Here is a 25,424-nt window from a genome sequence, read left to right on the forward strand (position 1 = left end):
GAAACGTCTTGGTAACTGTGAGTGTAAGTGACGTAGGTGAAAACACTAGGTTATATGTGTCTTTTCCTTAAGCAGTAAAGACAAGAGAAGAGATATCAAATGACGAGTATTGCCTAGTTTTCTACCCTACGGAAAGCTTTCCTTTTTTTACAAGAGGAACGTCTTGCAGACTGCGGAGGCTGGTAGGTACGGTAAGGTACATTCACTCGTTTTAATAGCATGTTGTATCTATTTGTCATGTTCCAAAGCAATTCGTACATTTGCTCAAGACGAAATGGCATGCCTTTCGTTCGATTTTTAGAATTAGTTTTTATTCATCGTGGTATCATTTTCTTTGAAGATGCGGGCTTTTAAGACAATTCAACTCGAGACTGCCATACAACTTGTTTATTAATTTTGAACAGTGCTCTGAAAACAAGAAAATGCAGCGCTGATGGCGCGAACTTTTCGAAAGAAAGAGGAAGATTATTCAGTTTTAATAATAAACGCTGGTGATGCAGGAATATTTTCGCCAATAGTTAAACATTTTTGTTCCGAGAGAGTAGATTTCTTGCAATATTTTAGTGAATATTGTCACCTTTACCCATTTCACTTCTTTGTGTGAACCTAGGACCATTAATCATTCTGCGCTGGAAAGTGTCCAAATTTAAAATTACATTTGATATCTCTTGTCTTGTATAAGAACTTACTAGACACCTTTCTACCAAATGAATTTCCTCTCGATTCTTTTGTCGTTTCATCAATCTACTCAACGTGCATTGCTAGTGCATATCAGCAAGACATTTTTCGTCGCTTTGCGCAACTTGATAAACCCGGTTGGTAAATGGAACCAAATGAATCGCCATCAGAAAAACAAAGTTGGCTGTTAATGTGCCATACCGCTGAAAATTCATTGTTTCGCTGGGGTAAATGATAGCTCCCTGGAGATCAATTCTCCCTGATTTGTTTAGTAGGCCAGCGTCCTGTGTGGAAAACAAATTATGTTTGCAAGCCCCTTTTGTGACATAGTTTTTGAAAAATGATATAATAGCAATAATTTTAAACGCCGTGTAAAAAACCACAGTAACTTCACAAAATATGATAACTAGAAGAAAAAAAAAACACTTTAACTCGAGAGCGCATTAAACGCGGACCAAATTTGGATATGTCGAGCGCTGGCACAACTGCAGATAACTACCTGCCAAATTTTATTTTAGTCTTTGTTTATATTGAAAATTCGCGTTTTCCGGCATAGTATTCTTGGGCTTGAACGTCTTTTCTTTCTTTTTTTTTTTTTTTTTTTTTTTTTTCATTTTTGTGTCATCTTAAACTGACCAGACTAAGCCCAAACTGAATAATAACATCATTAAATCTAGATTTCCTCAAGCAGCATAACATCTATCAAAATAGACAGGGAGTATGCATGAGGGATGTCGAAATTAGTGTTTTTTCCTGAAGGCAATTGGCAAAGAAAATGTAACAAAAGAAGAGTAAACAGTTAGTACAGAAGGCGTTAATAAGCGTCTGAATATCGTCCATATATTTTTCTTTTGACAAGGTTCTTAATATTTATGTCCAACACTAATTCACAGGCCGGGAATATTGGGTTTAATTCCTTGTAATTGATAGAAAGTCGAGCCAATTGACAACTGCAAAACATTCCTCAGAAAAAAAATCCTAAGACCTCATTTGTTTCACTATTATGTAATTTTGAATTCAACCGATCGGCTGCTGCACTCCTCGAGAACGAACGAGGAAAGATAAATAAAACTGTGTTGTGACTGTCAATGAAACTTAACTCGAAAGTAATGAAGCAACGTAGCAGTTTCCAACAATGCCAAAAAAATATGTAAATATCTTATTCTATTACTTACTCAACTTCTATCACAAAATGTGAAAAAATAATCATTGGCAAGCAGCTGATGGGTTTCACCTGCTAGATTCACTTCCGAGCCAAAAACCCCTTATTTCGAGGGATTTAGTATGCATTTTCTCAAGAACAACGATTTACAATGGAAAGGAAATGGAATGTCAGCCCTTGGACAAGAAAACGTTCAAATAATGTCAAAATAAAATAATAAAAAAAATATTAAATAAGAAAGAAAAGCAAGACAGAAAACGCAGGAGAAAATTATAGATCGTTAAAATAGTAAATTAAATTATTTGCTTCTTTATGGTAAATTTCTTTAAGTAGGCTGACAACTTTAATACCTAAGCCCTCGAAAACCTCGGTAAATTCAAACGCATATTTTACACATACACGCCTGAATAAATACTTGTCCTCCTTTAAGCGGTAGCCTGTGTAGCTGGCGGTTTCGTTGTTGGATTTGGTGGTTTCGCGGCTAACTAGCGGCAAAGCCGCGCGAAGACCAAAATGAGGGGCGATGAGGTGTGAGGGAAGAATGAGGACGAAGGAGGGGGTCCATTCCTATTGCGGCTTCGTTTTGTCGTTTCCGCGGGGGGCCACCAAACCCCAACGAAATCGCCCACTACACAGACTATTCAGCGGCCACTTTTTTCACATACTCTTGGATGCAAGTTATTTCGGGCCATTATATAATTAGAAGTTATTCCAATTTAAATATTACTATATACTTTTTTGTTCAAAGCAAAAGCAAATTCAAGTGAATTATGGTACATGGTAAAAAAAAACACATCATTTTTTGAAAGCTTTCTTCGTTGACAAATTTCTTGAAAACTCTATATTTTATCCGGAGGTAGTCGGGTCAAGCCGGCCAGTATTGCACGCTCAGTGGGTCGTACGGTCAATGATTTGAAAAGAAAACGATCCCTTAATAGATGTTCAATGTCGTTACCTTGCATCGCTACCTTGATAGTGTGACTTAATACAGTGAAACCCGGTTAATACGGATACCAAAGGGTGTACGTATCGTGAACCGGGCTCTCACAATAATTCAACGCCGCAGACAAGTGTTTTATCGATACAAAGGCTAAAGCATACAGTGTCTTAAAAGTTCAAACTGAACAATCCTTACGCGCATTCAAATAGTCTCGCACCACAATTAACGTTCTCGGTGCTTCAAACGCAACTGGCAACGTAATCATTTAAAATAGTCCGTGACTTTGCTCTGCACTGACATTTTCAGTTTGTGGCTCAGCCAGAAACACTGAACATTAGACAATTTTTACAGTGCGCAGATAACCAGTGTCCGTAAAGTGAAGTTAACTTTGTATGACTGAGAAGCCACAGAAAAGTGGCCGTTGTCCGTATTAACCGATGTCCGTAAAAAGCGGGCTAACGTAAGAGAAAAGATACGAGTTTTTCTTTTTGTCCGTAATAAATGAGTGTCCGTATTAAGCGGGTGTCCGTAAAGCGGGGTTCGACTGTCAGCTTCAGGGTCTTCGCGACACTCAAAATGGCGGGCGCCGGCACCGTCATTTTGAATATCGCGAAGACCTGGGAACAAGATTGTAACCATAGAGATCAGTTTCAAATCTCACTTTCAAATACAGCCAATTTCGCCGTTGTTTGAAATATAGGTCCGGGCTTTTAAAGCGCGATGTGGCCTATATTGCGGTGTCATCTTATTTATTTATTTATTTATTTATTTATTTATTTATTTATTTATTTATTTATTTATTTATTTATAACAGAAAGCTGACTCCTTTTAATCCATTTAATCCCAGCCGTATTCGAAGAAACCATATTTTCAAACAGAAAATGGTATTTTCAGTTGGTAATTTAAGCAAATTGCAGCCAAGTTGTCAAAAACGCGCTTTGTTAGTCTAGAAGGTAAGCGTTTCTCTCAATCCACCGTACGGAAAAGATGAACCTAACACAGCCTATATAGCTTATATATAGACACATAGAAAGCCATACTTTTTGCGAAATTCGTCCCTGTACTAACAACATTGTGTATGCTAGGTTTGCAATTTTTAGAAATTGTGAAATTTTTATCATTTTTTCTAGGGAAATATACGTGACCATGGTCAAGACCCAGCAATTAATTTCCTTACCATCTTCTCCTTGTTATAATCAGGATATTGACCGTGTAGAACTTAAAAGTAAGTAGTAAAATTGTAAACTCGGTGCGAAATTCGACAGGTAGCCAGTGAAGGAGATGTAGGTGAATAAAAATCCTCGCTACAGACATCCTCAAGTCTCATCGGATTCTGCTTCAAACAAAAGCTACTGAGCAGTACTTTCCCGAGGTGCTGTTTATTATGCTGTACAAGATGGTTCTAATTTTTTAGTCTGTGGATGCAATCCTAAAGTGTGAACATGCAAATGAAAGCTAGTGAGCAGTATTTTTCTGTGGTGCTGTTTATTATGCTGTACAAGGTGGTTCTAACTTTTGAGTCTGTGGATGAAATCCTAAAGTGTGACCATTCAAATGAAAGCTAGTGAGCAGTACTTTCCTGTCCTGCTATTTATTATGCTGTACAAGGTGGTTCAATATTTTGAGTCTGTGGATGAAATCCTAAAGTTTGACCATTCAAATGAAAGCTTCTGAGCAGTACGTTCCTGTGGCGTTATTTATTATGCTGTACAAGGTGGTTCAAAGCTTTGAGTCTGTGGATGAAATCGTTAAGTGTGACCATTCAAGTGAAAGCTACTAAGCAGTACTTTCCTGTATTGCATTTTGCAGTACTGTACAAAGTAGTTCTAACGTTTGAGTTGTAACATAAAACTACTGAGCGGTGCTCTTCTGTGGCGTTGTTTATCACCCTGTGTAAGATAGTTCAAATTTTTAGGCCATGAGTGAAACAGTTACAGTGGCCAGTCAATGGCCGTAATTTGTTCTTTATAATGGTGTTTTACCTACTGATGAACCTTAGATGCAATAAAATTAAGTCGGCTCAGTTTGCTTGGAATTGTAGACTGAATACAAATGCTTGTTATTTCCATTTTAAGGCAAACGAATATTGCTCATTCTAAATCAAAATTAAAGAATGTTCGCAATAACTGCTAAAATTAGTATTTGTTTAAAGTGCCCCTAACCCTTCAATTTGTTTTCTTTTGGTAGATTTCCATATCATTCAAGAACTCATTTTCGAAAAAATCTTTGAGAAATATTGAATCCTTTTTTTTTCACGAGCGCTAGAAGTGAAGGCAGTCTTGTCGATATTTTCACCTATCGTTCGCATTAGTCCCCCACTCGGCCAAATGTGGAGCGTGACGTAAGAAAAGGACATCGTGCAAAAATATCCGAAGATTCGCGGTAATGCTTCAATTGTAAACAGAGAAAATGGTTTAAAAATGTGTGGTTTTTGGATGCAGCAACCCTCGAAATGTAGAGAAAGGAATCAGCATGCATAAGATTCCTTCTGAATCCTTCTGGTGTCCTTTTCTTACGTCACAGCTAAGAAAGTGTCAAATATCGGACGCTTCTCATTGGCTCGTTCCTAATGAGCCCACGAGACAAAAATTTGTCCAGCGGGGCTTAAAGGGCGCAAAAATTTAAAAATTTCAGTAACTTTTAGCGCTCGTAAAATAAAAATGATTCAATATTTCAAAAAAAAATTTTCGAAAATGAGTTCTTCGCAGATATAGAAATCTACCAAAAGAAAACAAATTGAAGGGTTAGGGGCACTTTAAAAAAAACTCCCTCTGTCAGGACAAGGCAGAAAAAAAACCCAGCAGCTTACATTGTAAAACTGAATGGTAAAAAAATTCGAAGTGAAAACTAATACCTTCCGTTTTCGAAGGAGCAAATATGTCGATATAAATGCGAAAAAAAGTGAGCTAACATTTTCGTAAAAACAACAACTAGCAAATTTGGGGTACAAAATTCCGTTTTCTAAAACTTTTTGCAACTTAAATTTCCAGCCAAAGCATCCGAACAGATCAGTCTGTATTAACTTGCACAATATGTCTTTATAAGGAAACAAAACGATCTGGGAACACAGCAGATAACAGTTTAAAAAGTGTTCTCGTTGGGTGCCGCTGAATCGTCTCACGATAAACAAGCTTGTTATGATATACCGGAACTTAGAATTTTAACATTAATTCTTTATCGCAAATTTGACTAAGCATCTACATATATAAACATTGCAAAACACTGCGTTTAGTAAGATTTTGTACTTAATCTCATTTTATCGGACTTCTATAAGTGTGGGCGCTTCTATGGGTGTTTCCGACCATTTTCCTTCAAAGTAGGCGTTTTAATAGTGGGAGGGAGGGAGGGCTTTTAATAAAGCATCCGCCTGTGTCATGCGTGGTACGACAGCTAGAGTCAAACGGAAGATTTTGTTCTCAGTGTATATATAATAACCTTGCTCATGGCTACCCACGTATAACATTTTATCGCATCGCACGAAAGAGTTTCACTCTGGTTTCAACACAAAAAGGGCTAGACTACAAGGAACCAGAAAGGTAAATACTAAAACTGATGTGCGTTGGTCTTATTTTATTCTTCATTTATCATGGCACTGTGGTGTGGTAATTAATTTATTGCGGTAGGCGTACTGTATGGAAAAAGAACACGCCAACAGCCTAAAGAAACTAACATGCTAAAGGATAATGGCAGTGACGATTCTCATTTTCAATCTGTAACTCACTAGCTCTGATGTTAAAGAGCTTAGGAACCTAAGATGTAGACAACAATAAGTCGTTTATCTTCGTTCTCCATATTTAAATAAGAAAAACCCGGCGATTCAGTTACCGACTGAACTAAATTTCCCCGTGCATAATAAATTATATTTGTTTATTATTTCATCTTCTTTTCTCGTTTATTTCCGACCAAGCATGGAACCTGAGAGGATTTTTTAACGAATATCCGTTTTTTTGGTTTAAAATGGCATTCACTAGACAATAGATGTAAGCGCACACTAAATTGTCAGACAACGAAGTTATTAATTTTAAATAAGGGAGGCAAGCATGTTTTACAGCTTTTCCTCTCCAATTCAAATATGCAAATCTGGATAAAAAAAATAAAGAACTTGGCTTAACATTATTTGTAAACAAAAAGTGATTTTGTAAGTATGAACTTGACATTTATTCTTTTGCCAAAGTGTTTTTAAGGAACACATCGAAAAAGGTGTCCCTTAGGCTAGTTTAAATTTAAACAAAGGTTTATAAGAAGCTTTGTGGTGACTTCGTATTAATCTTTAAATATCATCATAATATGTTTGATTCATTCTTTTCAGGTAACTTAGCTTGTGTTCATGTTTTTGTGTCATGGTTGTTCTCTTATTTTCTATTAGCATGCATGAAATAGGTTGTGTGTCACCTGCTTGTTAAATTATGATAATATATGCTTTATTGAAATCAGACATGCATATATTATCACCTGCATCCTTCTTTGAGGATATATATTTTCTCTAATAATAGCCGTCCATTAAAATATAGCCCCCTTTAATAATGCCCCCCCCCCCCCTCCATTACACATCCTCGAAGCAGTCAAAACTTAAAAACCGCTTCTGAGGAAATGGGCTAAGGCCGTTTGTAGATTAATTGTTTAGATAAGATAGAATTTACTTAGGCCTCTAGATGTTCAACATATGAAAAATATCCTCGCCATTACTACCTAGAGTATAAACTTCGGAACCACAGGTTACGTCTACCTGGCTAGAGGGGATTTTCAGATATAACCTCTGCAATACCGTTGCATTCAAAAACGTAAGTCATAGTACGCATGCCCAATTGATCAAAAAAAAAAAATCGGTGACTCTCGGCGGAGCTTAACGTGAGCTCAAGTGTACGGACATACGGCCATGAACGTGAGCTTAAACGCACAGACATACGGCCATGAACGTCAGCTTAAACGCACAGACATACGGCCATGAACGCGAGCTTAAACGCACAGACATGCGGCCATGAACGTGAGCTCAACCGCACATGATTAAAAATGACTTCAACAGACTCGCGGGAAAACAAAGATTGCTATTTTAACTTTTGTCTTTGAAGGCGGAAACATTAGGCTTGTGTTTCAATTACCGAGATATTTTTGAGTTTAGATAACAAACTTTGTGCCTTCCGTAAATTTAAGTAATTTTTTAGATCCTCGAATAACAATTTACTCTGCATATTGCATTTCGTTGTTGGTTCTCGTCCTTCCTCCGAGGGTTTTTCTCCGGGTTCTCCAGTTTCCCTCCCTCCTTCCCTTCCAAAATCCCATTCGATCCGGAACGTACGGTTACCTTCTGCGGGTAAACAAATTACGTTTACGTTTATTGCAACATTGTAACGTCATAAGTAGCACGTAAACTTACTTGGGTCGCACGCAACGCTTCTCCACCCTTATAATGGCTGCGTGGGAGACACGTACATTCTGTGTAATGTTTGGTCATTATTTAATCAGTACCAGATAAATTCGCAATTTCGTCAAATAAACTCGATGAAGGCTGGTACTGGTCAGTTGAAATATCGTGAAAACGCCTTACACCTTGTTTAAGCAATCCATGAAGTAGTTTTCGGAAAGCGTTTGTGCTATTGACTAACCACGACCTGCGTTGATCCAACGAATGTTTGGTTTATCAACAGAGTTGATAACTAAAGGTAAATTGGCCACCGTAAAGAGATTCGAGCGCTGACGTTTCGAGCGTTGCTCCGTGAGAGCGAACCCTGAGCAAGTTTGATTAGACAATTGTTTATGCTCAATATATTGTTTTTAATTACAATTCACCGTTATTCTGGTTTATTGGAGTTGGCCACTATTCTATTCCTACTTCACATTAATGCATACGTGAAGCTAGAAAGTTTTCTGCAAAATCAGGAGGCCACCGGCTCCTCGCTAAACTGTTGTCTTGTTGTAAGCCGAAATAAAAAAAAAAAAAGGCTACTGCCAATTAATCTTTTCTTTCTGACCAAGAAAATTTGTCTGTTTTAAAGTTAAGGCTATAAATTAGTTTCAGCAGTCCTATATGCGCAGCGGAACCGGATCCGTAAAGGGTAAACGACAAATTAACAAGTTGTTGATTAATCCTATTGAACACTCCAGAAAACGTAATTACAGAACGGAACTCATTTCAAGAGTATTCATTTGGAACGAAACCAATTTACTTCAAGCAACACTTCTAGAACCACTAAGGCTACTGATTTTCACACGGGACCGGTTCCAAATGGTTCCTGCCTCGGGGGCGAATTTGTAAAATGAAGAAAAAAAATGAAAATGATCTAAAATTCGTGACGGATAGGCCTTTTGTTCTCACAGGACCTGCTAACCGTACCGTCAATCCATTCCCGATCAGGTCCGATAACTGGACCTCCAAAAAAGCAGGTCCAGTTTTGGAACCGTTTCGGTCCCAAATGGATCTGTCACCGTGTAAACACCTGGACCGGTTCCCTTTGGTACTAGCAGCGCAATTAAGCTTGGGTACTAGTTGAATTTATCGTCCTTCGGTCAGGAAAAACACCCTTTCCTTGGTGAAAACGTTCTTATCTCTGCCGTTAGGATATTCAGCTACTTGTGAGGCAACGGAAATCTCAGAAGGATATCTTTCGAGAAACCTTTAATGATGTCTTCATAATTCCTTTTAACAGTTTCCCAATCTTTTCCGTTTGAAGGCTGGTAGGCTTTGCAATTTATAATAACTTTTAAGAGAAGGTATAATTCATCGTCTGTCCAGCTAAAGGCTTTATCTCCTTTCTCTATCGATTTAGCCTTCTTCGGCGCCATTTTTAAAGCTTCAACGTGTATTCTGCGCATGCTCAACTGGTAGAAACAGCTGCTTTTCTTACTTCGACTGATTCAGTACCGAACCATAACAGACCGGTCCCGTGTGACCTGACGTTGATAAGCGGAACGGTGCCGTGTGAACAGAAACGGTCCGTTCCAGGAAAGGGTCGGATCCATTTGGGACTCGTCCCATGAGAGCATAGCCGAAGTTAATTTACCTTATTCAGATCTACTAGGATAATTTAAAAATATTTCCTTGCATAGCTACTGTTGGCTTTTCTAATTATTTTCCCTTTAGTAACAAATGCAAGCATGATAAGGTTTTCGAGATCTTTTGCACAACTTGGCAAATTACTGAAAAGCTCAAACGGAAACTAAGGTTACCATTGCTCTAACTAATTGAACGATATAAGATATAGAAACAATAATAACACAACCTTAAACCACAAAATATACTTGGATCTGCTGTCTCATTGTGGCCGCTGTCTCGGCCACAATGATGATGATGATGATGATAAATTTGAAATATTCCCTATAAACTCGAATACGAGTACGATAAATATTGACCGAAATTTCTCTAACACACGAACCAGTTTGAAGAGAATGGTATGAAACTCGTACACCGTGGCGCTGAAAGACATGCACGCAGCAGGATTTTTTTTCCTTGAATTATCACAACGGAAGAAACTAACAAAAGTAAGCAAAACATATTAAGAGTCATATTTATACTCCTGAATTTTAACGTTGAAACAAAACATTTAATTAGCTACCATACGTTGAATTGTGTACAAATCTCTGTATCTGATTGAACGAGACGAAGGAATGACGTTATTATCTTTGTTTTGTAGTAAGATGTTAAACATTGCTCATTAATATTGCTAATCAATATTTTTTATTCTATTGCTCATTACGGTTCCCCTTTTAAAAAAAGAGAGTGAAATCCCTTTTTGCTAACTTAAACCATTGCTATAACAATAATGAAGAAACGAAAGTCATTTGGAAAACAAAAGGTCCGCTTTTGAAACGTTTTGATGTGAACTTTGAGACTTGGTGGCCAATAGGTGTTCCAAGCTAAATAAATATTCTCGAGCAAGTAAACAGATAGTGAATCTGCCCAGAAGACTTTGTTTTACAAATCACGAATCTCCACAGAAACGGTTTTTTGTTTATCACCGAATAAAACCGTATTGACAAAGAAACAAAATTATATTTATCTTTAAAATCAAAATTGGTAATGTTATTGTTGAAACGAAAAGATAGCGTTGGATTTTTCAACAAAAATCTTTTCTTTTTTTTCTCGTGAGCTTGTCGCAAGGTAAAACGGTTTGGGATTCGGTTCCAAGGTGTTGAAGGCAAACTGTCTGCTGCTGAATCGAAGTTGCTCATTAACACTTTACTAATGTTGTATTAGCGGGGAATAACTCTAGCAAACGTAGGACAACAACTTGGGATATAACAGCACCAAATCACACTTTGTTACCGGAAACTGAAAACTGTTGTTGAAAGACAGAAGGAGGAAAAAAACGCACTAAGAGTAAAAAAAAATATAATAAAATAAAAAATGCTGGAGTAACGCTTTTGGTTCGTTTGTATTCTTTTTTGCAAAGAAATTAAGATAATGAAATGTATAATGCTCTCTGTAACCTCATAGTCATATTCAGATTATGTATCTAACACATGATTTCGTCCGTATTTAGTTCTAGACCTGTGACGTCAGAGTCATTTATCAAAGATTACCCCGTGCGTCTCAAATGTCTGTTAGTTGTTTTGCTCACCGTGCATATCACAAATTTCATCGCGACGCTCTGAGTTTACCCTTTTTTTTATTTTTCGCAGCTCGTCAGCGTTAAGCTAAGCTTTGAGTATGTCCTTGGTAAAGTTATGTCTTCTGAAGATCGCTGTGATGGCTGTGAACGTTGCTACCGCTGAGTTGGACAAATCCCAAGGTAGGAAAAACACTTGTTTCTTTTCAAATCGATGCCCGTCTTAGATCGGTTTACAAATTGTTTATTTGAAAGGGGATTTCTTTGGCCCGTCATATTTATTTCTTAATGCAAATCGCATAAGGTCGCTTTGAATTTATTTCAGGAGGGTCTTATCATCATAGCTGCTAGAACATCGCTCTTCTTAAAAATGGTTTACATCTATTAGAAACGATAAGGCAAATTACAGTTTGAATTGTACCCCATATTAAAGGCTGAATTTCGTTGTACTTGTGTGCGAGTTTACTTGTTTAGTTTCCTTTCATACCATGGCGGTTTTCAAAGAAGACGACCAAAAATTTCTATTTTTAATTTCATTATTATTATTTTTTTATTTTCTCGAGGAAAATTAATTCAATTTCGCACGCAGTTTCTTACTTTACTCAAGGCTAGATATCATGCTTTCTATTCGCTTCAATAGTTTGACACAGGTATACAAACATTTTTTAGTTTTAGCTTGAAATTTATGCGACACTGCTGGTGTAAAAAATAATCAACAAACTAGGCCTTCGTTAAATTTTTAATGATGTAAAAACATTATAGTTGCTAAGATTCTAATATCTTCGGGCAAGCATAAGCCGCCAAAATTTACAAATTAAAGCGGCGACAAAAAACTAGAGTACATAGCTTGAATTTAAAAGGTTTAAGAAGTGCAAACAAAATTTCAAGAAAATCAAAATATGGCGGTGTCGATGATGGATCCCCCTCTTGCTTCTGCTCATTTCGTGGGGTTATTTAAATAAATACCAATGCTTCGGGGTTGATTGAAAACACATCTTTACGACTTCTTTGTTGTGAAACAAAAAAGGAGACAATTAAAGATACACACATTTTTTTCCATGTTAGAAACTTATTTTACCATTGTCGTTTTAATTTGCACTATACAATTAAGTAACGGCCGCGGACTACCCATGTCTACTCGCATTTCCCGAACCAACTTTCCGTGCGTCACAAATCAAGTGATATGACGGTCGCTTTACTATAAAATAAATTCCGGTTTTTGAAATCTCACTTGGAGGTATACGAAATATTCATTCTACTAAAATGAAAAAAGGAACATGCAATTAAGTCTATTTTATGCCCCAACACTGGTTGGCTAGGAATTTTTTTCATGCAAATCTAAATCTTAGTTTTGTCTAGCATCTTGCGTTTCCAGCGGTGACTTTCGGTTAAGACCGGAAAACCACGGTTTGTGAAAAAAATGATTTTATATTCGAACTTGCAGAAGGGAAGTCGAATTCTTCAGAGATTAAATCTCAATACTGAGTGGACAACCAAACTGTAAGATGTGCCAGTGTACTAATACAACTTACGTCTTATTCAAATTAAACCAGTTTAAAATTTTTCAAAAATCTTCGGCCGGAATGTACATAAATTGATTATGTTAAAAATAATAAATGTTGTATAGGTAAAGTAAAGCATATGTCGCTAATAACAATATTTTTATCTATGTTCATGAAAATACAAATGTATTGGGATAATAAACCTATTTAAAATTTCGAACTAGAAATCTTTGTTTTTCGACACTGCCGAAACATTAGTTTGCAAGTTCAAAATATACAGGGGTTTTTTTTTCGAATGTCAACAACTATCCCCCGAGACCCAAGACCACATCTGCCTCTGGCTCTCAGAGGATCAAAGACAACCGGATATAAAAAAAATGCTTGCTTCCAGAAAAAAATATATTTCAGAGACAACCCTTTCAATTTCATTCAACAGAAAATAATTTATGCTAAGCAAATACTGTTTTTTTTAAGGATTGTTTTCTCACATAAAAAATAGATTAAAACAATATAATGTTTCACTGCTATTCAGTCAGCGATAGGTATAGACCAACATCGCTTGTGAAGATAGTATTTTACAAGCATTGGGTTTGTTATACATTGTGTTGTAATTTCATCGCTTAAGGCAAAATGCAATCATATGACGTGAGATTTTTCCTTGATTTAAGGCGCCTGACATTTGATATGTGAGTCAACATTTAATGAAAGAATTATTCAAGTAGTACTTTTCAGTGGCAGTTTGTTTGGATTTTTTGCAATCGAGTCAAATGTATTATTCAGGGGCACCCAACGGTTCATTTTAGTGGATATCTGTTCGGAAGGCCTATCGCCTCAGATATTCACTGGAAAATGAATTCCTTCCGTTTACCGCGAAGGGTCAAACATGAGGTTAAAACTGAATACGAAAAACGTCCAGCTAGCATTTTCGTAAAGCCAACAGAAGCTAGTAAATTCGGGTCGAATAAGATTCTACTCCCTAAAACTATCTGGAACTTTTCAGCTTAATAGTCGGAACAGATCAAACAATGTTCACTTATACAAATTTACCTTTTAAAAGGCCATAACATTACATTTTAACTATTTTACTTTAATGTTCTCGTTGGGTGCCACTAGAAGCGCGGCGCTTTATATGAATGCTGATATGCACATGCACTAAAGATCGATATCTATTTAACATCTAAAGAACCATTTTGTCATTTAAGAGCCAGGTTCGTTCTAACATGGCTAGTGGCGGGGGCGTAAAATAAATAACGTCACTTGTGTCGCATCGTTCTTCAAACCTTTTAGCGTCTTTAAACTGCAAAATAATTACTTCGTCATAGAATTTGTTCCCGGCAGTTCTCGAACGTTCGAGTCAGTTTTCACTGTGGGATTCAAGTGGTAAGAAATCTGGTAATTCAGGGTTTTGAGATTTCTTGATTCTATATTTCCGGACCTCGCGCATTTTATAACTTGAGGATCTTCGTAAAACGCCGCCACAGTGAGAATAGTTTGATTCACGTTGTTTTTCTTCTTCAGTTTTAAGTCATGTCTAATACAGGTTTGGATTACATAATAAGCTTGCTTCAAACTAGGATCTACAGGTTTCAGCACTGTATAACAAATCGCCATTATGTTTTAGTAAAACAGAACTGAACAAAATTCTGTCTATGGGTGGCATCAAGAGTTTAACAATTCATTTTCACTACTCAGATAATTCTAAATGAACATATGTCTCATTTATTCATCCTTCACGAGTCTATTACAAACTCACAATATAACCAGCTCCCAGTTGGCTTGATAGCTCATTTGGTAGAGCACCGCACCGGCATCACAGAGTTCATGGGTTGGAATCCCGTTCAAGCTTGAATTATTTCCAGCCTTTCTCAGTTTCGCAACTGCTAAAGTTGGGTAAATAACTGCAGGGGTCTTTCTTTTATTTAATCAGATCATTCTATTCATTATATTGTTTAGTGAGAAAACTGAATAAAATTCTGCTCTGGTTAACAAGACATCGCTTAAATAAGAATGCAGTATCAACCGATAATACCGACCTACCGATATGATGTTTATTAACCGCGGTATCTTTTAGCTAAACGACTCCCTACTATATATTTCTTCCTGTCGAGGATGTATGGTAGAATTTCCTTTTCAATGGATTCACCTTTGAAGAAGCCGTCGTTGTGATCTTGACTTATCTAAAATGTCAATGTTACCGGGGAAATATCTCCTCTTATTGTTTGGCTAGGACAAATATGACAGCGAATTTAATATTGTATTCTACCTTTGACGCATTTGTAGCTTTCTGTAGACGTACGAATGACGTAAGTTTATCTTGCTACGAACTGCAGACTTGATAATTTCCTGGTTTAGCAACTGAGTAAGGATGTGCACTAATTCTTTTTTAAAAGCCGAGGATACAATGACCTGTCTCAACAAATAGCAGGGGTATTATAGGGAAAGTAATGCATTTTTAAAGCAGTAAAAACGAATAATGTGACAAATGGATAAGGCGTGCCATAGCAAAATTTTCAGTCCCTTACTTCAGCGTAGAACTGAAGGCTGACGTGTAGAGCGCGGGCCAACCGCGGTCACTTGGGCTTATTCAGTTCCATATTAATGTTACTTTGAATCAAATGTGACTGGAATATACCAGGGGAGAATGCTTTCTGGCCATCAGCAATTACGTTTTACATGTTACTCCACTGAAAATGCAACAGTTTTTTGCTAATTAAGTGAGAACATTAATTTTCGTCCTTTCGCGTTCCATCAGTAATTAATTGGTCGTTTGAATTGGAAAACCGTTGTTTATCGGGTGGTTTAAAAAGATCACAGGATGCGGTCGGGTAATGATCAAAATGGTTTCAAAAGGCAATAAAAATAAACTCTTTTCATGCCCGGCTTTTGATCTGCCTTTGACACACATCACTCAATCCGGGGTTCCGAACTAAGAAACCAACTGAACGATTCTCACTTGTTCGACAAAGTATTGGCTTGAAATGATAGATCCGAGGATTAACTCGGCAGTGTATGTTAAAGTGCTAAAGTGAACCCATGAATTTCCCACTGAGCGGGAAAAGGGAGATAGCACGCGGCAAAAAAAAAAAAAAACTCTGCCGTGAAGGTTCGGCAGAAAAACTAGATCCATGCTTCAGAACTTGCAATACAAACCACAGAGGTGGCTAACAACAATATATTTATTTGATAAGAAAAAATTCGAAGTACACACTTCCAATGTCTCGTGCAAGAATAAAACAATTTGAGAGATTTCGTCTCAAGAAATGAGCGACCGTTTTCGTACTAGAGAAATAAAATCCGTCAGGAACGAAATTGCATGGCCAAACAAATGCAGTGAGTCTATGCAGTTATGCGTCTCAAAATCCCTCTATTTTAAAGACGGGTAGACGCACGATCGAAGATAGTTCGTCCATGTATACTCCTTGTATGGACTACGAGCAGTCCCTTAATTTTCTTAGGGATAGTAAAACCACGCTCGCTGGCGGGAAAAGAGCAATAGAGTATTCACATTTTGTTATTCGCACATTTGTGCACTTTGCAGAGCATGCAGGAAACATAACCCATGAACAGAGACTGTTGAATCACCTACTAGAGGACTACAAGAACCGCAGACTGGTTCGACCGGTTATGAATCGCTCAGAACCGATTATCATCAAGTTTAGTGCTGAGTTGATTGGAGTGGCTAAAGTGGTAAGGAGAAGCAGATTTTTTCTAATAAAAGAAAAGTCTCCCTTCTTGCTTAGCCAGCTGGTGGAAAAGCTTTTCTTTCCAAATACGATTCAGAGTAGCATTCTTAACGATTATTAAATTAAATTTTGACACCACAGTACTCAGTGCATTATTTTTGCACACGACCTTCCTTGAAAAGGTACTTTTCAATTATTTATTTTTGAACTTCTAGTCTATGACAGTCATTTTGTTTGTTAAAAAACAAGTTATTTGTACAAAAAAATTTAAAATAATTAAAACTGATTAATCTACTTGCAGAAAAGTTGGTCGCAGAGCACCCAAAATAAACTAGTTGAACTAGTTGGGTGGTCATTTAATATTTTGACAATTGAATAACTAATTAAATCAATCAATCAATGAAGAGTAACAGCAACATACAAATAATTTATAAATAAATTACCCAACACGACTAAGTATACACAAGGCTGGAAAGTGCTGTGAATATCAAAAGACCAATAAACTTATAATTCAGACTATGTTCACACTTAGCACCCGAGCATAATGCCGAGTATAATTCTCACTGGGTACTACAGCGTAGTGTGAACACATCCTTTTTTAAAATAAAAACCCACAGCAGAATTGGGGTATGGTGCCCGTGTCAGAGTACAAGGTTGAGACCTTGTAGTCGAGCACTAAAGTGGGCACCAGTTCCCAGTGTGCACATGTTTAATGTAGTTCCAAGGCACTTGACCCCCAAATCATTGCTTTGCAGAATTATACCATGAATACATGATGAAATCCGTGCTCAGTTTATTGAATTTGAACATAATATCTTGTGTACCCAATGTCTGAACACAGCAGCATTCTGTGCTGATACCCAGGCACTAGTGCTTCTCAACCCCTCCTCCGAGTCCTGCACGCTGTGACTGTTCATAGTTTTATATGAGTAATCAATAAAATACACCCTACTTTTGATAAATGAGGTGGGCGGTCAAAATGTGCATGCCACAGGTCTTTTTACAGGTCACATTCCACAGGTCACTGTTGCACTGGTATATAACCAAGAATGTTAGCGTGCCCAAGGCCTGACTTAGCTTTTTAGTATGGAGTTAGGGCTAGGAAACCCTGCTTAGCTAGTTTATATACAATTATCACAGTACTTGTGACCTGTGACCTTTAAAAGAAACCAGCCGTTATTACAAAAAATAATACAAGACACACTTACTTGTTGGACATCGTTTTATGGTGTCTTTGTTGTTTCCAATTTGCCTTTGTTTACCAATTTCCACGTTAAACCACAGCGATGTAAACCCATGTTTAAAAACTGTGCACGTCAGACTTTCTACAACGAGGATCGACTGTCTATTTGATCGTACTTTGAGGCGTATTTTAAGCTGGAAAAAATTGCTGCAGAAAAGCCCATATTTCATATTTTGTAGGTATAGATCTCTTCTGTGAAAACGAACTCTCAACTCAGGAAAAAATTAGAAAAAAAGTGTTCGAGCTCGCGACAAAAACAGTCGCCATCTTAGCCTTTGCGGCCTAGCTTTTCAGTGGATTCCCGCTGTACTATAAGAATTGAAGTCTCGCTTCGCGCAAATTTTGACGTAAATTTGGTTTCATGAGCCTGGCCTGAGATACATTTATTTGTAGAAACGCAAAAATTCCAAAGCGAAAATGCCTGATAGATTCCACTTGAGAAGCACTTTACAGTTAGGTAGGCGCTTAAGGGGATCACGGGAAAGTTGATAAAAAGAAAAACTGAATTGTAAGTAAAAACAAATTTGGGTAATTTATCATTAGAAAATTGATACATTAAACAAGCAGAATGGAAACTGACTATTTGCCGGCCTAGCCGAATTAATTCCATAATGATCTTAATTGTAGAAGTTTTTAAGGAGTCTGGAAAATGTCTAATCCATTCTATTTTGCAGCAGAATGTGCTTCATTCAAGCGACATAATTGGCCACAAAAATAGTGAAGATATCATAAGTTGGTTTGTGTTAGCTCCTCTTAAGCGCAAAAAAGTGAATTGAAGCCACGCACTCTAAATTACTGGTTTTTGGTACTTTGGAGGAGTTTTTTTTAACTGACTTTGGCGGAGTTTCTTTTTCAAACGCATAGTGAAGCTCCCATAACTCCTTCAGATTTAATGTGGAAGTTCCCACCCTCACGATTTGAACTTCTCCTTGCAACTTACATGACTAGCCACTGACTAATTAATGGCACATTTCATCGTTACAGGATGAAAAAGAACAACATATCAAGACACACTTTTGGGTTCGCCAGGTAAGAGAACCTCATCTGCGTATGAAATTAAACTGATCTGAAAAATTTGACGTGTACTCACTGCGTTGTGTTATACTTGTAACAGTTTTTCCTTTAAGCATTCCACTCCCAGGGAGTGGGGGATATCGATACTCAGGGACATAAGCTACCGGGAGGGGCGAAAGAGACAAAATTGTTTGACTCAAGAGAATTCCTATAAGGCTAAAGGACTCCCAAAAAATCCACAACCTATAACATAGCCCAGAAAGTCTATTCTGCTCCACACAAAAACCCTAAAAAGGTCCTGGTCGGAATCTTTCCACCCCAAAAAATTCCACCAGAACATTTCTCCGCCCCCCCCCCCCCCCCTTTCCTCACAAAAAAAGCCCCCAACCCCTAATCTCAATCTTCACACTGTCCCGTCACTAATATACTTGAGTAACGCCCTTAGGTTTTTTAGTGCTAGTAATTCTAATCTAAATTCTGTCTACAGGACTGGAATAATCCTTTTATGACATGGAAACAGGAGGATTATGGTGGCGTCAAGGAGATCAGAATCCCTCCCGACATGCTTTGGGTGCCTGATATTATTCTTTACAACAAGTAAGTTTCATTTACTTTCATTTAATCCATGAGTGTAAGTGGTTGTATTTACCAAAGAAAGAACTGCTTTAACTTTCTTCAATCACACCTGTCAGCTGCAACCTTTGACACAAATCAATTTTCCATGGACTGTCTGTACATCGCCCCTTTCTCTTTCTACCTCCTCTTGTTCTTCCATTCGCTTCGAAACGACTGCCAAGTTGACGTTAACAGAGGTGATGTTGCGTATTGAAGCTAGGATTCCTGCATGAAAGTGAACATCGAAGCTTCCTTCTCAAGTAATCAGTTTTCTCTCCGATTAGCTACTGTTCTTTGAATTCCTGTCAATCTGAACTTTTCTTTCCTAGGGATTCTTCTTCTGATTATGTCCTTTCTTCTACAAAAAGGTGAGATGTGAGACGTTTTTTTACCCGCAAAAATTTTAACTCTTCAAACACCTCTCCTTTTTTTCTTAACAGCGCAGACGATCGCCTTAGCTTGAAAGCGACGTCTGGTTTCACAACGTATGTAAAAGTGCGCCACGATGGAAACCAAACATGGAGAGCTCATATCATCTACAAGAGCATGTGCAACATTAACGTCAAGTATTTCCCTTTCGATGAGCAGACTTGTAAATTGGTGTTCGCGTCCTGGTCACATGACGTAAGCACCCTCGACTTGAGAGAGAGGCGAGGTCTGCCAGGAGGAAGGGCTGTTGCAAAGAAGAAAAGAGGCTCAGACGTGTTTCAGGAAAACGAGGAATGGACTGTGGAGTGGATTAACATCGAGCGGGAGGAGGTGCGTTTCATTCTCCAGTTACAATGCCATGCCATAGCACGCTATACCAGTGACAATTATTTTCGGTGGCCGTTCAGGCTCCATTCATTGCAGTTGATGGAAAGAACAAAAGCCGGTTGCTTCTAATGGTGCTCCTTTGTCTGGATGCATTCCTAGCACTGTTTTCGTCAGGAGCCTGTTTTCATTAAAGGGATGCAAAGAAAAATCTTTGCAATTTCACCCCATTTCACAGTCAATTGCGTATTTACCTTATTATATTGGATAACGCAGTTCGAGAGTTTTAACTGGTTTAGCGACCATGGTATATGAGCCATTATACCTTGTCCCACAAATATGACAGGAGTACGCGTCAGGGGAAAAATATCACTAAATCAGCAACATTAAGCGATTTTTCGTGGTTATTTTTAATAAAACAAGTATTCGGCTCGCGCTTGTTGGATACGAGATGACAGATAGCCAACACGGCGCTGCGCGCAAAAAATCGCTTTCTTTGTGCCTATTGGTTGTGTTAGGTTCGCAAGGTATTGTTGTAAAATGCACAGCCGCCATCATTTTCCGTACGGCGGATTATCGTTTTCAGATTTTATGGCTGATATTTGCAGAGAATTCTTCCAGCTTTATTACATTTTTTTTCTCAATCATTGGTGACTTACAGGTGTGCAATCTTCTTTTCACTAGAAAGAAAACGATTGTTGTGATTTGGCAGTTGCGGATTTGACCGTCACCATGCTTCTACGTAGACGTACGTACTATTACGTCATGAGCCTGATCTTGCCTTGCACGCTCATAGCTTGCACCATCTTCCTAGAGTTCATTCTTCCAGCAGAGTCTGGCGAACGAGTAGGCCTGGGCATAACCATTCTGCTGTCAATGGCCGTGTTCCAGGAGCTGACGTCAGAGAAACTGCCTTCAAGCTCAGAACACTTTCCTTTGTTAGGTACGTGTCATGCATTGAATAAAGATTATATATTCTCTATTTGATAAATACTGTATTCATAGTCTGAGTGCTGGCGAAGATAACTCGATCGGGCAAGTTCCAAGTTCATTCAACATAAGTTATGATAATAATCCGGGAATTAATGAAAATTTCTTAATGGCAAAAAGGAATGAAGATTCTAAATTTTTCATCGACACTTATCGAGTTTAAGCATTGAAAGTTGTAGAATATAATCGATTCAAATATTCGAAATACCAGAAGACCTGACGTGGACTAACCGCAATTTGTCGAATTTGCGCAATTAATCAATTTTAGTTTTCAAATTATTAACTGTTATGTTTCTCTGTTTAATTTCAGCCATGTACTATTCAGTATCAATCATGGAAATAGGCACCGCCCTTGGTGCTACTTGTATTATACTGAACTTTCACCACCGCAACACCAAAATGCCGAACTGGTTTCACAAGATTGTTCTTGAGTGGATGGCCAAGTTGGTATGGTACAAGCCCAGGTGCGTCATGTCTCAGTTAAATTCAGGATCAGTGGACGAAAATGCGCAAGCGATACTTCAAGTCAACTCAGGATCGGATAGAAAACGAAACGACGCTTTTGACGTGGACAGGGATTCCATAGAGTTTGAAATGGACCTTTACGAGGAACCTCGCGGGGGACGCGAGCAGGTACCTTTGGCCCAAAATGGCAACCTTAGCATTTCTACCGGCCACGTTACCAGAAAACGGTCGATTAAACGGAAACCGCAGGACAATGAGACTGAGGCAACAGAGGTGCAGATATCGGAGACGCGGTTTCCAATTTACGATGTTAGCAAGGAGGAGATTTATAAGAAGCAGTGGCAGGATGCGGCCAGGATATTAGATCGGTTCTTACTAGTGGCATCGTTTGTTATCGGCTCCATCTCGGCCATGAGCATCTTCTTGCAGTCTCCTCGCATACGGGAACTGTTTATTCCCTGACACAGGGCTCGGGTGTCAGATGGGACTGAGTCGTATGAGAGAGAAGACACTGAGAAGATTACGCTAGGATATGTTTTATCGGTTGGCCTATCACTCAAGATTAACTGTGGTAGTTAGCCTGTTTTGAAACCTTATTTGCCGGATTCAGGCATTTGATTGAACGATCTTTGATCAAAGCTAACCATTAAATGAAGGTAAGCTGAAGCGAAAACAAAAACAAAAACAACGACAACAATTTTGTCAGGTCAGTCGTTACCCAGCTCAACAGAGAACTGACTGGATTTGCTAATAAATGTCTACGGGACCATACTTTTGATCGATTCAACCGTATGCAATGTCAGCAGTTTCAAGATCCCGCATGTACTGGATGCAAAATACAACGTGGATTTTCAGCTAACTTGACAAGAAATGTGTGTATATATACGACATATAGCAAGTATCAAAACTATTTTAGTCATCATTTCGCCACTCCAAGGTTAAAAGTTTATGAGAAATTTTATTCAAGATTGGCGAAGCAAGAAGTTAATAAATTATTGTTAATTAAGGCACAAATAATTTTGAAAGGGCGGCTGAATCAGGTTTAGGTTTCAGATATAACAGCACTGCGCAAAACCCATTTTGCAAAACCCATTTTGCAAGGCATACACAAAATGGCGTCATTGCCATTATAATTTCATGAACTAGAAGTTTCAATTTCAAAGCTTTGTGACCGTTAAATCTTAGGTACTAGTTTCAATTACTTTTCTTAGCTCTCAATGAGTTTGTCTCCACCCGAATTTCATCTCGTTTTGTCCAGGCTTTAAAGCACACTGTTGTTCACACCATGCATAGCATACGGAGCCATGACGCCATTCCCGTGCTTTATCTCATATATTCTCGCAGAAGGCAAGCTCAATTTCAATGAGCCACATACGCAAACTACATATTTATAAATCGTGACCAAGGCATTTACCAGTAACAGAGAATTGTGTTGTTTTCTGTTGAGCGCAAAAAAAATCACAGTGACTTTCGTAAAACTAAGTTAAAATCAAACCGAAATCAAGGAACCATCACTTAAAAATAATGGCAAGCACAAACCATCGTGAGAAATAATAACTCCATGAAACATATACCTATGTCAAGCGCGGGAAACCTGCAAACGAGTATTTACCGCGGTCGACTGGAAATACGTCTGCTGTTCGGAGGCTGCGGTGAACGGGTATTAAGCGTGGGAAAACATACAACCTGCGTCAAAGGCGGGAAAACGTGCGCCCGGTGTCAAGCGCGGGAAACCATGAATACTAGGCCAGCCACTCTTTCTTTTGATTTGAAACTAACCTTTACCCTGCTGGTTGGTCAGAGCTGAACACATCTCAGTTCTACAGACAATCGGACGTACTCTTTTCGTCAAGTTTTCATTAAACGTTTTGCATAGTCAATTACGTGACGTTACGTGATTGTGTAGAATTTCTTTCTTTACACTTTCAGATTCAATTGTATAAAGAAGTAGGTTGCATCCAAGTAAGAGTTGAGTTAACTATTTTTTGAAGACATGCAGTGTCTGAGCACCACCATTGAGAGAATAAACACAGTTCCAGAGCCAGAGTATGTGTTGAGGTTTAACAGTTCTGAAATATTTTCACTTTGCCAACACTCTAGCCTGCGTCGCAGGCGGACTATAACCTACCAATACTCTTTACTCCTCACAACTTACCCTCTTTTCTCGCACTTGGGAAGAAGAACCACTCCAACACTCTCTTCTTTAACCTTCCTTTATTATGTAATACTACAACTTCTCGATCTCTCCTGAAACTCCTGAACTCTTGTTGAATTCCTTTTAACAACCTGGCTAGAACCGACCTGTCAAGGACACGTCTATCATCCATCATCTCACACTTATCAAGCGAAGTATGCTTGCACAGTTCCTGCATTAACATATTTTCCTTCTCAATATTAGTTCTTTTAAAATGATTTTCCGTTTCGATTTATATACAGTTCTGGTTTAGACATGGTCATACCAAGACAATATAAGAAATATTAAAACTTACAGAGAAAATAACGTTTAAGGACTGTTTAATACATAACAAAAAGATAAACCGGCATTACATTTGGAGAAGAAGGGACGGACTTGGGATACTACCTATTTCCATAAGTTACTGAAGTATGTGCTCCGGGGTTATAAATTCAGTACCGAAGATGTACAACAATAATCAGGGCTTGGCACTAACTTTTGACATCACGTTCCACTTTAGGAAGTAAATTTCAAATTTTTACTCTCCATTTCAAAACTTTAATCTCCAACATATTTTGCAGGATTAGTCTCTAATAACAATAATTAAATATTTCTTACAATGTTCACAGTTGTAGTTATTAATTAGAAGTGCACCCCCCTTTCTTTAGTCATTGAAATTGGGGCGTCTCATCCTTGTTCCACTAGCCCGCCATATTTGGAGTCCAGGGTGACTAGGAGTTCAGCAACACACCGGGTTCTACAACTGATATCAATCCTCATTAGGCAGTCAAGAATGTCCACTGATAAGCAAGATCTGCAGTCTAACTTAACCTTCCCCACTACAGAAAAGCCTCATTCGCAGCAAGCTGTCGACAGTGGTAGTATCAGAAGTTCATCCAACACCGGCAGGATGTTGGGAAATCTGACATTGTGGTTAATAAAAACTCTCTTTCGCAAAGCTTTGGGAGTGAAGTGAAGATACAGTAGTTGTTAGAAATACATGCCTTCAAACCACTCCATTCCCCAAATACGGCATCAAATTCAAAAATGTTCTTCTCAAGTAACAGTCTGAAATTTACTTTCCAGAGGTGGCAAGTATTTTGGTTCATTTTCATCTTTTTACTTTCCAGAGGGAAAATAGTACTCTCCAGTGATAAGTGGGTGAGTGTTAGTATGGAGCCCTGTAATAGTTGTATACTCTTACAGTCACCTCTAATTTAAAGGTGTTTCAACCGTTGAAACACCTTTAAATTAGAGGTGACTGACTGCATATTTGTAAAAGAAGAAACACCATGTCGAAATAGAAGAAACTTCTATCTATCATGATCTCAGTTTAAAATTCGTGGGAATACACAAAAAAAATGATCGAGAATACGAAGGAAGGTTATTCCTAGGAAATTCCTGTAGAAGAATCAAGTGAACTTTAGTCAAGGCATTGTTATTGTCATTTACGTCAACCAATTTAAACATACCTCACTGACAAAGGCCACGTTGCCGCGGTAATGTAAACGCATGTCTCATTCCGAATTCACTAATAAGAGACATTATTAAAAACTGTCTCATTGGATAACGCAGTTTCATAGTTTTGATTGTTTTAGCGGTCCTGGTACATGAGCCATTATACCATGCCCCACAAATATGGCAAGAGTACGCGTCAGGGGAA

At 38.1% G+C, this 25,424-nt stretch overlaps 1 protein-coding gene and 1 long non-coding RNA gene across 6 annotated transcripts in view; one reads left to right on the forward strand and one right to left on the reverse strand.

Annotated features, from left to right (window-relative positions):
* LOC146472113 (uncharacterized) overlaps positions 1 to 18,690 on the reverse strand; it is an 80,889-nt gene extending 62,199 nt beyond the window's left edge. The window contains exon 1 of the long non-coding RNA XR_014866777.1: positions 17,717 to 18,690. This is a non-coding gene — a long non-coding RNA (uncharacterized LOC146472113). The remainder of the gene's footprint in view (positions 1 to 17,716) is intronic.
* Positions 164 to 23,634, forward strand: LOC146472117 (neuronal acetylcholine receptor subunit alpha-7-like). 5 transcript variants are annotated; one of them, XM_085120699.1, is made up of 9 exons: positions 164 to 182; positions 11,397 to 11,506; positions 16,364 to 16,512; positions 18,736 to 18,780; positions 19,253 to 19,362; positions 19,710 to 19,748; positions 19,821 to 20,139; positions 20,818 to 21,076; positions 21,434 to 23,634. In XM_085120699.1, exons 2-9 carry the CDS (start codon positions 11,425 to 11,427, stop codon positions 22,048 to 22,050), a joined length of 1,620 nt encoding a protein of 539 aa, XP_084976825.1. In that variant the 5' UTR covers positions 164 to 182; positions 11,397 to 11,424; the 3' UTR covers positions 22,051 to 23,634. The 5 variants fall into 5 exon arrangements, with proteins under 5 accessions (XP_084976825.1, XP_084976826.1, XP_084976824.1 ...); XM_085120700.1 differs by having other exon boundaries at positions 173 to 191; XM_085120698.1 differs by lacking the exon at positions 164 to 182 and adding an exon at positions 6,169 to 6,316.
* Positions 23,635 to 25,424: the final 1,790 nt, after the last annotated feature.

The sequence above is a fragment of the Pavona decussata genome, unplaced genomic scaffold (genome assembly GCF_977016875.1).
Source record: "Pavona decussata unplaced genomic scaffold, jaPavDecu1.1 SCAFFOLD_102, whole genome shotgun sequence".
NCBI classification, from domain to species: domain Eukaryota; kingdom Metazoa; phylum Cnidaria; class Anthozoa; order Scleractinia; family Agariciidae; genus Pavona; species Pavona decussata.

Bases quoted from the DNA above. Each gene is read 5' to 3' on its own strand.
- LOC146472117 (XM_085120699.1), top strand. From the start codon at position 11,425: ATGTCCTTGGTAAAGTTATGTCTTCTGAAGATCGCTGTGATGGCTGTG. The intron at 19,749-19,820 runs GTGAGATGTGAG...TTTTCTTAACAG, and splicing joins GTCCTTTCTTCTACAAAAAG to CGCAGACGATCGCCTTAGCT. The intron at 20,140-20,817 runs GTGCGTTTCATT...TCTTTTCACTAG, and splicing joins TTAACATCGAGCGGGAGGAG to AAAGAAAACGATTGTTGTGA.